The sequence below is a fragment of the Protomyctophum parallelum genome (assembly GCF_964188405.1).
Source record: "Protomyctophum parallelum genome assembly, chromosome: 23".
NCBI classification, from domain to species: Eukaryota; Metazoa; Chordata; class Actinopteri; order Myctophiformes; family Myctophidae; genus Protomyctophum; species Protomyctophum parallelum.
The window spans coordinates 17,076,783-17,089,282 of NC_139715.1; the positions used below are offsets into that span (position 1 = coordinate 17,076,783).

At 42.4% G+C, this 12,500-nt stretch overlaps 1 protein-coding gene across 3 annotated transcripts in view; it reads left to right on the forward strand.

Moving 5' to 3' along the window:
* The window catches only part of creb3l1 (cAMP responsive element binding protein 3-like 1), a 61,339-nt gene that overhangs the window by 17,535 nt on the left and 31,304 nt on the right, over positions 1–12,500 (forward strand). For 2 of the 3 annotated variants that reach the window (XM_083759040.1, XM_083759041.1), the window contains exons 2-3: positions 6,799–6,931; positions 8,432–8,518. In XM_083759040.1, the coding sequence (XP_083615166.1) occupies positions 6,799–6,931; positions 8,432–8,518 (220 nt within the window). The remainder of the gene's footprint in view (positions 1–6,798; positions 6,932–8,431; positions 8,519–12,500) is intronic. The other variant, XM_083759042.1, reaches the window with a different exon arrangement.

The following is a 12,500-nucleotide window of genomic DNA, read 5'->3' on the forward strand; positions in this document are numbered from 1 at the left end:
GATATGCTGTATATTGTACATGTATTTTTTGCTTTATCTTATTCTTGGATAGAGACGGGTAACTGACGGCAGAAAGATGGGAGGACAACGTTGGTTTTCAGCCGGAATCGAGCCATGCAAAGTTGCGATTATCCGGACTACTACCGTCTTAGTTTTTCTTGTATTTTTCTCTGCACACCTCCTCTCCCTCCTCTTATTCACTACGGAAGTGCCGTTTAGTTTTTTAACTGCAGTCAGAGGTGTGTGAACTGTGAACATTGGGAGCACTGTAATCGCGGCCATGAGGTTTATCACGGTGTGATCTCACTACTCTTTAACTACGGGAGTTGGAATATAAAACATTACGGTCGCCCAGCACAGCCTCCCGGGCAGAAATATACAACAATAGACCACTACTGTAACTACTAGAGCTAAATAGGCCTCAATTCGACCACTGGTGCAACGACCAGAGCTAAATATAACAACAGTGAGACCACTGCTGTGACTACTACAGCTAATTATAGAGCAGAGAAAACGACTTCAATGGCTGACCTCTGTGTCTCGTTTCTGTCTGTCTGTCTGTCTGTCTGTCTGTCTGTCTGTCTGTCTGTCTGTCTGTCTGTCGCATGCATGCACTCTCAATCACTCACTCACTCACTTACTCCATCTCTTTCAATCTGCATGGTTCATTTCAGTTCAAGAGGCTTTATTGGCATAACCATTAAGCAGCATTCTCTCTCTCTCTCTCACTCACACACAAACACACACACACACACACACACTCGTCCCATTTCCTCCTGTCTTTGAAATGTCTCAGAAATGTCCCTCTCCGCCAAAACAAATCTGCATTTGGGCTATTTTATGCTCTGAAGTCATTTAAATGAATGTAATTGTAATTGTTCCTTAATGGATCCGCGTTAAAGGGCCGGTGTTTATTTAGTGGTTATTTCAAGAAATATGGGTTGAACGGCGAGCACATGCAGGAGAACAAGGCCACTCTTTCTCCGTGTGTGTGTGTGTGTGCGTGCGTGCGTTTATGTGTGCGTGTGTGCGTGCGTGCGTGCGTGAGTGAGTGAGAGAGATTGACACATGTGTATGTTGCGCTTGCACGTTTGTTTGTATAGGATAGGCTGGGGAGGTAATGGGGGATTGTGTGTGCGTTTGTGTATTTATTGGGTTAGCGTGTACACTGTTTCTCTGTTTCTCTGCATTGCCGCGCACTGATCCCAGTTGATCCAGGAGATAAATATTAGCCACCCATCCAGAGTGTTAATAGAAGGTGTGTGTGTGTGTGTGTGTGTGTGTGTGTGTGTGTGTGTGTGTGTGTGTGTGTGTGTGTGTGTGTGTGTGTGTGTGTGCGCGCGCGCGCGACTGACTAAAACGAAACAGGCATTCACTTCATGAATTTACGTGAACCCTCTAAGCAAACTTGCCCTGTTCATTCTGATTGGTCTGTCTGTCAGCACATCCTGTTGTAGCCCCTCCTACCAGGAACCTGCAGGGAGCTTTATCAAGGTGGAATCCTTTTAAACCCCCCAGCACACACACACACACACACACACACACACACACACACACACACACACAAATACCACCCTAAAGGCATGGGTTCCATCTGTCAATCTCTCTGTAACTCTTGATTATTCTTGATTACTCTTGATTACTCTGCGTGTTTGCTTTCTCCACGTGGTTTGAACAGACAGCTGTGGTTGTCCCACGCCAGGATATCTATCCAGGAGATTGCATGTATATTGCAGATCCATCCCAGTATGACATTGTTCAAATATGAATGGCCAAAGACTTGAGCTTTCTGAACACTTTATACCATTTGGTTTCCGATGGTTTGTGGGATAGCCAGATGAAAAATTCTCATTGTGTCTCATAAGTTCTGTGTCTGCTCTATTCCCCTTTCCGATGTGTTGCATTACATTTTCTCCCCAATTTATCCATTATACCAATTCCCCATTAACAATGAACTAGACTACAAGTACAACGCTGACCCTCCCACAGTTGTCCTGGGGAGGATGACAAACTCATGTCTCCCTCCTCCAATATACATGCAGGAGCCACTGCTCCATTCACCTTACAGCAGGGATGGATGGGTGACATTGACGATGGAGAGGGCCACTATATTTCCACACTCACTCCAGAGGGCCACATTGCACTGTCGTAGCAGAAATAGCCGATCTACAAGCTCAAAACGCGTTTTGAGCTCAAAACGCGTTTTGAGCTTGTAGATCAGCTATTTTTGCTATTATTTGCTGAATTTGCTGAATTATTTGTTGCTAGTTTTTATTGGAATCCTGAAAAAAATATAGTTATAGTTATATGTTAACTTCATGAACTAAATACAAATGCTAAAAAAGACAATAACATTTTAATACTAGTAATTAGCTTACCGGTAAATCAATAATATATCAATTGTTTTGCAAAGCAATGGTAAACTAAATGTGAAACATTTGACTCAAATTATAGGCAGAGTGACTATTTTACATCATGATGTTGTACAATAAGAGCACCCCTCACTTCACATGGGTGTGATTTTTTGCACTCTTGCAGGCTTGAGACGTTTCCTTTCCCAGTTGAAAACTATGTTTTTGTTTAAGTTACAAGTCCTGTAAATACTAGCATTTTCTTTCAACAATGAGAACATTAGAGGTAGCTCTCTTAATAGTTCCATTCGGAGGACACTGGAGGTGCCACTTTCACAACCCATGGTGCGCTGCTTACTATCGCAACCATTAAACAACGACGTTCTGAAAACAATAATAAGCCAACCAGTAATGGTATTGTTGAGACTTGGCAGCCTGGCAGGCGCTGTATGTTGATGTGTGCACGTTCGTTCTGCCAGATTTACTTGGTGGTACAACGGTGTCGATCGACTCGTGTGCTGAAAACAGACGATCCACAAGCTCACGGCGCATCGCCCAAGCTGTCTGAACTTCAGAAGCATGCCACATTCTGGGTGCAACAACGCCATACGGCAGCATCTTAAAACATCTTAACTTTATTGGCGAGGCGGGTTAAGCATAATGGGATTTAACTTGTCCTCCTGCAAGGAAGTTTGGTAATCAAAGCATGCGCCTGCGCCTACCGTGTTGTGGAGCTGCATGCTTCATGGTGAAGGAAGAAAGACAGGTTCTCAATCACACGCAATTCATGTGCACAGTTGACGTGCAGATTGTGTGAACTGTGAGAATGCATGGGCTTCAAAATAAAAGCGATGCGGTTTTAGTCCACCCATAAGGTAATTAGAAAGTATGTTTTATTTTCGGATAATGGGATTATCAAGTAATCTTTCATGGGCCGGTCAGAGTCAGCCGGCGGGCCGTATTTGGCCCGCGGGCCGTACAATGCCCAGGTCTGCTATACAGGGAATTAATGTGTGCAGAGGAACACGCTATATGCTACTGCAAGTGCAGCCATATTGGAAAGAAATTGGGCTTCTTCCTTACTATACTTCCTTCACAGGAACTCTGAGAGTTACACTCGTTAAGGGGCCATTTGGAACCCCCTCAAGGAACCATGAGGGTGCCAGAACCATACTTTAGAGACTCACCGGTGTTTCCAGTGAGCCAACATGCACAATAGCATCCTGACTCTGTTTGACCAGAATGGAACAGACAGAGCCTTCATTACTATCACCTGTGGAGGAAGTAAAGCTCCCTCTCCACCAAAGAGACTGTTTCCAATTCCAACAGAGTCTTTCCAACTGCAACAAAGTTCAGCACAAGCCAATGATGGCTCATCACACGCACGCTCCCAAATACAAGCTCATGTTGATGACCCTGGTACTTAGGTTTAAGGTTAGGTAAGCGGGGAACACAGAACCTGGAGAACATAGATCTAAGCTCCCTCAACCCATTATGGACGGGGTCGGGAGCCCCTTTCAGTGTTTTAAGCACTATGTTGCTGAAAAATAGCAGATCTACAAGCTCAAAAAAAGTTATCGTGAAAATGTGGCGCAATTCTTTGAATATGTTCTTTCAGAGCGAAAGTTTTGAACTAGAATCTTTGCTTCTGGGGGGGTCCCTGGAACAACATATTTTCAGATGGGGGGGTCAGTGGCCAGTGGAAAACTGTCAGGATTTAGAAGACATTTGTAGAATTACGAGCTCCCTTAAACCGTCAGTTAACCACATGAACCCACTGTCAGTGTTAGAGGGGGAAAGGACCTATTATAGAGCCCTGTCAAATGAACACTACAAAGCATGTATTATGTAACTCCTTGTGCAGATTTGTTCTTAGATGCCCATACAGAACCCACCACTGCCAATTGTACAGCTCACTTGACTGGCTGCAGCCTAAGGCTAGAAGGCAACACCACTGGTATACCTATTCCTTTTTAAATGCGTCCACTTCAACTGCCCCTCATACCTGAAACAGTCCCTGAAACCATTCACATCCCCATACCCACTTAGACACACACAACATCCTTATCTTATGGTTCCCAACAGAATATTTTCGGGGAGAAGGGGAGCAAGCTAACTGTACCTGTATGTGTATGTCCTGTGTATTTGTACTGTATGTCATGTTGCATTTGTATGTACAGTATAGGACCCCCTCTAAAACGAGATGCCGCATCTCAAAGGGCCATCCTCTCAAAAGTTTAATGTCTTTTCATTTTATTTTTTTGTATTCAGACAGCCAGCAATGAGCAAAACACTCCCAAAATATGTCTCTGTGACACATCTAGGGGCCACAATTCAAAGATTTGACTGGCTGCAATGTTATCCCATTGGCTGAGAAGTCGGCTAGAGGCAAAAAGTGTCTGGTTGCCTAGAGACGAGGCAGCCAATCAGAAAGATAGGTGACTACGGCAGCCAATGAAATGAGGAGTTGCCACAGTCACTACCAACCTGATAGAAAGTAGACCAGCCTGCTTTGCAAAAAATTTTAAAAAGAAAAGGTAATTAAAAATCAGAGAAATGATTTCTTATAGCTACTTTAAGAGTTTGCAGTGCACGCACAGTGTGTGTGAGAGGCTTTGAGGAAGAGCACCAGCAAACTGCCTGGAATGTTATGTGCGGCAGGAGGGCGGCGGTTTGTGATTCAATGACATTAGTCTATTTGCGTTGCTCATGTTTCCATCTCACAAATGTCCTTCTGAAGCGCTACCGAGAATAGCTTGTTAGTTGACTATGGTAATTGGTTCCAATTTATATGCGCGTTTTGTGTGTGTGTGCGTGCGGCGTGTGTGTGCGTGCGTGCAGCATGTGCATGCCATGCATGCATGTTTGTGTACGCCTCACGTGCACGCATGTATTCATTTAATCCCAGAGTGAGTCATTGTGTGTGTGTGCACCATGTGTGCAGCGTGACTGCATGTGTGTTCATGTGCAACTGACAGACCTACAGACAGATATGCATGGACAGACAGAATATTTGATCGATCCCTATATATATATATAGGGAGATGTTGTGGTGTTCAACTTGCATGACGTACCCCACATACACCACAAGTGTGTGTGTGTGTGTGTGTGTGTGTGTGTGTGTGTGTGTGTGTGTGTGTGTGTGTCTGTGTCTGTGTCTGTGTGTGTGTGTGTGTGTGTGTGTGTGTTTAAACTAGTGGAAACAGATCACCGTGCTACCCTTGTCTTCCAGAACATTGTAGATCAGCTCAGTGACTCATTCATACACACAGAGAGGCTAAATATATCATCACGGGCTCTGCAGGAAAACTCCTGTTTACTCAAGTCTAACACACACACACTCGCCCCTCCGGTTACTTTCACTGTGTCCACACACCAACCCGACGTCTCATTCCGTTTAAGTGGAGCCGCGGCCCGTCCAATGTAAAGAGTGCTTCACGTTCACGCACACTGAACTCCAGCTCTCAGACATTCTGAGCGAGTGAGATTTGCAAGAATTCAGGAGGTGGAAGTCAGTGGGTTTCCTCATTGACACAGTCCCGGAGATATTTTACACGAGAGAGTGAAAAATATCTGATGTGAATTTGAGACGTACTAGTGTTGGCCCCCATGTTTTCTTCAGGATAACGCCAGTTGCTAAATGGTTGCCGGCTAAATGTGACTCCTTCACCTGTGCAGTCAATTAATAAAGCAGAACTAACTGGTGAGACAATCAGTATTTAGTCTTCCTCCTGACTATTGTCGCTGTCGGACAGAAATCTTGTATCTGCATAATGTGCATAATGTTATTTATGGTTTTTTGAGCGAAAATAGCAGATCTTCAGTACAATTTCGCTTCACGACAACACGTCACACATCGTGATCTGCTATTTTCGCTACTTTTATATTTCGATTGATTCTTTCAATTTACCTAAATTAGGAACGTCAGGTTGAAAGGAATTTAGTCTGCCTGTGTTTGTTTTTTATATATTTAATTTACAAGAGTTTTCCATTTCCTGCACATGTTACACATGCATACAAAATTATCTAGATATTAAATGTATCAGTTAAATACAGATTACTGCAGTAAATCAGATTACTGCAGTTATTTGTTTTATCTGCTGATTGTTTGTGTCTGCTGATAAAGCACCCAGTGGCTTTTGTCACATTTGCTTATACAGTAGGTCAAAGCTATGTTAAATGTACCGTTACGGCCGTACCGTATCAATCTTGAGAAGCAGGAAGTTATCGGTATCGGCTTAAAGAAAATCGATATTGTGCATCCCTAGTATCAATATGTGTCCATGGATGACGTGCCACGTTGAGCTGCGACTTATTAGCTTCTACAAAGGCAACATCATGTCATGAACGGTATGTTTGTCAAGGGTTACGCCATGCTTCATGGCTAATCTCTCTCCCTGTCTCTCCTCAACCGACCCCCCCTCCCTCCTTCCCTCCCTCCCTCCAGCCTTTCTCAGCTGACCAGATGGATGACTTTAGCAGTGAATTATTCAGCAGTTTCTTTGAAGATCACATATTAGAGCGCCCCCTGTTGGCAGACAGACCCTCGCCGCTACACATGGACCTGGACAGCAGCCCAGGTACTTTCCTTTTACTCCTGAGTACCAATATAATAAAACCGCAACATAAAGAGAACATGGAGTATCCTAAAGTCTGTACGGTAAAACAATTATATAACGTTATGAAATACAAACATATACTTGAACTGCTTTCAAATACCTGTTACCAGTGCGTTATGAAATACAAACATATACTTGAACTGCTTTCAAATACCTGTTACCAGACGGTGTTGTTTTCGTCTGCTAAAACTAAGACGAAAACTGTTCGTCGACTACCTTTTTCAACCGACGAAAACTAAATGGAAACTAAATAAAAACTAAGCTATGATGACTAAAACTAAGACTAAATATACTGACAATTTCGTCAACAAATAAAAACTAGACTAAAATGTGTAAAAACAGTCATCACGACGGCATCAAGGCCCGCCAAAATACATTTTAGTCGAATAAACTAGATTTAGTCGACTAAAATCTTGTGATATTTAGTCGACTAAAACTAGACTAACATTCCAGGTGACTGAAATGTGACTAAAACGAAATGAAAACTATTCAAGAGACTATGACTAAAACTAAAATCAAAATTTGCTGCCAAAAACAACGCTGTTACCAGACTTGACTTGTCTATAAGTACCTGAAAACATACCCTGAACATTTCAACCAAATTGATCACTTTAGGCGTCTATCTATGCAATAAATGAGCGTAGTGCAACAAGTCACACTTTCTTGACACTGTTGGAATCATCATGTGGGGGTGCATACTTAGTTTAGACTAGTCATTGGTTAGACATGGGTTACGGTTAGGTTTAGGTGTGCTGCCCCGAGCAGCATCAGTTCCAAACCCATGCATGGGTTTTCAACTGATTGTGGACGAGGGACAACCTGGGAACCATTGTTGTGTTGGGTGGGTGGAGATATGAGCTAATAGATTAGTGCTTTTGTAACCCTTGCTATACATCCCACTGTTTCAGTGGTCCATTAACTACTAATAAGTTCCTAATAATAATGACTCAACCAGGCAATCCGGTGCACTTCCCCCTCTTGAGATTCTAACTCCCTTTTTCTGTTGAATTTCTTGACCTCCAACTTGTCAGTTGTCATTGTCATTCAGTTCACGGTTTCTCAACTAGTGGAAATAAAATATAAATCAACAAATCCTACATTACTAAATGCATGGTCCACATGCAATAGCCTACCTCCACGGACCACCTGGCCTAGTGCAAATGTTGGCCATTAATCAAAGACAGTTTGTCCAAGCATCACCAAATAAATATGTTTGATTTAGTTAGATTTAGAAACATGTCCCCAAAAGGTTTCTTAAATTGAACGGTATGGGATGAGGGCGTAGACTAAATTGGAACAGAGTTATTTGGCTGTGCCTGATCAATCATCCAAAAACCTGTAAGTTACCTTTAATACAGGTATCAGAAACAAAGCCCACCGCAGCTTTCATTCTTCACCCTATTGCGGCTATATTAAAACAAATAAAAATAAATCTTAATTGATTTGTTTTGTATCTGCCAGAGGTCCAGCAAGACCACAGCTACTCTCTCAGCGAAGACTCCGCCCCTCAGAGCCCTGCCTTGTCAATCAAAATGGACCAGGACTCTGGTATGTCTCTCTGAATGAAAGTGCTTTTTGTTGTTTATTTAGATTAGATTAGATTTTAGATTAGATTCAAGTTATTGTCACTGTACAGAGTATACAAATACTTTGACAATGAAATGAAGATTTATCATCCATCCATCCATCTCTCCATTGGCTCAAAGTCCTACAATATACTAATCTGAGCTGCTCTGATCAGGACAAACACCCACTAAGAATTCACCCTTTGTCAGCCTTCTGCCTTGTTCCGCTCTGGTTCCGCCTTGTTTATGTTTAATTTGCAAAATCATAATTTTTGGAAAAAACTAACAAACAAACATGATATGCCCAGTCACCATGCTGCACCTGTGATGCTGCTTTTTACTGACACCAAGTTTAAAATAAGAATTTAATTCACAGAATATCAATATGAAGCAACTGAAAAACATGTTATTTCAATGGTAGTGGATGTAGAGAGAGGTTTTTTGTCCAACCACGAAACGGCAACCAATGGTGGGAAGAGGGGCACAACCACAGGCGGGACTTGACAAAGGGTGAATTGCACAAGTGCAGCTACAGATCATAGTTTCTCTGAGGATTTGTCACTCCCTGGACTAGCTCCGTTACCGACATGCTACCACATTTTGAATCGGCGAGCTTATAATTATACCTGTATATCCTTTTTTGTTTAGATAGACAGGTACAGATGCAGATCTGCCATTTTAAATTTCACTGAACGTTTGCCGACTTTTGCCTCAATGTCTGTCTGTCTGTCTGTCTGTCTGTCTATATGTGACACATGGACCACTCAGGTTCATGTGGTTAAACCGTGATCCGTCCCTTACACTTTCTGTCTTATATTGCCAGGCAGTCTTTCTGTCTGTCTAAAAGTCATAACTCCTCCTCAGAGCTACAAGCAGAGCTGAACTGAATTGCTTTAAGCCGGAGGGGAGGAGGGGGAAAGACGAATCATCCATTTCTCCCGTGGGGACCTATCGTTCTACTGCTCCCCCGTCTCCCTTTCCCCTGTCCGTGCGCGTCTTTGTCCCCCTTTGTGTCTCACCATATCTGTCTGATGATTGTCCTCCCCGCATGTCCCTGGGATCCAAGCTCTCTGAGCACCAGGAAGGAGTTTTTCTCCAGCTAAGCCCTGCCTACCCAAACACACTCTGTCTGCCTGCCTGACCCACTGCCTGGGAAAGACAGGCTCCCTGCCAACACACACACACACACACACACACACACACACACACACACACACACACACACACACACACACACACACACACACACACACACACACATGCTCTGACAAGCATGTGGTTTTGGGGCAGACATTGCTCTGATTCTGGGACTAAAGCTGGAGCCAGAGGAAAACCCAGACTCTCTCTCCCTCTCTCTCTCTCTCTCTCTCTCTCTCTCTCTCTCTTAGGCTCCCTTTAAAACCGTTACATCACTGACTGCTGTCAACCCAGGCACACATATGGAACATTTACATCATTCCACAGTGCACACATGCTCACACGCGCACACACACACACACACACACACACACACACACACACACACACACACACACACACACACAGGCACAGGCACATTATAAATATTGAACTGGTCTCCAACATATTTGGTGTTGAACGGTATCCAGTGTGTATTTCTTTGGCTCAGTGTAGGTTCAGCTCAGGGTAACACAAAGCTAATGCCCTGCCGCTACTCGCTTCTTCCTTCTGCTACTCAGTTGTGCACCTGCCCGGTAATGACCAATAATATTTAGACTAGATAGAGAGATGCCGCTGGGTATATGTAAGGCGTTTATGGGTATTAGGCAGATGGCTAAGTATACAATTTATTCTGGGGTTTGTCTCTACTTTGCTATCCCAGTCACTTTTAGGTACCATGAAGGTCCCATCGCAAGTTTTCAAATGTCTAAAATGTCTCATTTCTTTTTAAATAGCCCATCTTACAAGCTTGCATTGTGAGTTTGTAGATTTTTTCAAATGTATGTTAATGGTGGCTAATATATGTTAAGTTAATAATAATAATAATCAAAATCTACAAAGTAAAAATGCCTCAAAACTGTACTCAAGTACTGTACTTGAGTAAATGTACTTAGTTACTTTGCACCACTGACTACATAACTGTAGTTATTTTCTTAGCGCTCTACCACTGTTGGTTGGCTGACTCTGCAAGTTGCTCCAGGTAAGAGCATCTGCTTAAATGCCTAAATTGTGAGATGACAAAGAGCTGTACAGTTCGCAGAGAGCTACAGTAGTCAACGTGAGGTGAATCAAATGTCGCAAATACCTTTCTCTGAGTAGGAAACGAAAGAACGCCGGATTCTCAAGACCAAAAGACGACTGCCAAATTTCTTTCATTCCGTTGATGTTGGTTGCCAGATTGCCAACAGATTTTAAAACGATTTTAGAAGCTGCTCTCGGTGTGTGCCAAAAATAACAACTACCGGTACATAAAAATGGCCGTCAATAAAGTTGACAAAGGTGAGGAGAGATACAACATTTAATATCTGTACAACTGTGTTAAAAAAAAGGATCTAATCAAATTAAATTTAGCCATTGGACCTTGGAGCAAAAGGAGAATGAAGAAATTAAAAGAAAAATAAATGAACAAAAGAGAATATCCTGTCTAAAACATATTCGATCAGAATAGTGTCCCTAATTCAGAGATTTCTTAAAAGGTCAGTGTAGTTTTTCAGAGGCAGCAGTCAAAGGTAGTGCATGAGTCAAGTACAATAGCAGCATCTGTTGTTACAGGAGACCATTTTGTTAACTCTAGGTACCGTAAGCAATCTGGTTCGTGTTTAGAATGGCCTGGTCCAATAAATAAATTCTGCAATGTAATCAGTTAAGTATTTCTAAACAACTTTCTCTAATTCTGTAGACAGAAATAGGAGCTAAAGACATCTATAATTACAGAAGATGAAACTAAGGGGCCCAATGACTTTGCCTTTTGACCACATGAACCCCGGAACTCTATTTTGATAACAATAGGCGATTTCGGTGAACAGATTTGGTGTAGTGGGGGGGGGGGGGGGGGGGGGGGGGGGGGAGGAGCGGGCCAAGTACAGACCCATTGCGGTACCCCAGTGTTTACGAAGGGTTTAAGTGGTTGAATGGAGCAGAGCCTGTGGTCATTTAGCCATTGATATAATGAGCACTGGAGAGAATATAATGATAATGATAATGAATGTATTTACATAATGGTGTCTCTTATGTATTCTGTCAAGGAACCACAGTGAGTAAGTATACAGTATAGGAGAAACATCGGCTGGTGTTTATGGTAACATTTGCATAAAGGAACCTCTTGAAAAAGCTGTTCAAATAAATTATACGCGTAGGTTGTGCAATCCCATTTCTTATGTTCGCCATTCAAAGTGGCGCTAAAAGGAATTTGAGGGTAGCGTGGGCGCTCTCAGTAATAATGGTTGAAAACTTGGTCTAACAGCCTTTACTGCACTGTTAACATCACCGCAACAGTTCCTTCCTATTTAATTTATATATACTGTATATATGCTGCTCTCATTTTTACTCAAGTTTACTGCATGGAAAACTTCAGAAATTATTTTTTTGATCAGTTTGAGTGTGGCGTTACTGCACAGTATTAACCTATGATGCTGAGATTTCTTACGAACTGATTCACTGGTAGACTTGCTGTATCCAAAGACAAAATAAGTTAAGCCTGCAATGAAATATTTTCTGATTGATCTCATTCGTGGAATCAGTCAAACAGGACTATATGCAATTAATCTTGGCTGCATGAAAGCACAAGGAATGTTCAAATTGGCCTCAATGAAGATCAGATATCAGATCCTCGTGTCCAGTTGGTTTATATCTGGGCTAAAAGTCCTTACAAGATCAAGACTAGCTTTGAGCCTTTGAGAAAGTCCTGTTACAAATCGTCTCGGATTAAAAGATTCATTTATCCACAAATGTTAACCCAATGGGATACTTTAGATGTTGAAAATGGACGTGTTACTGTGGAAAAATTG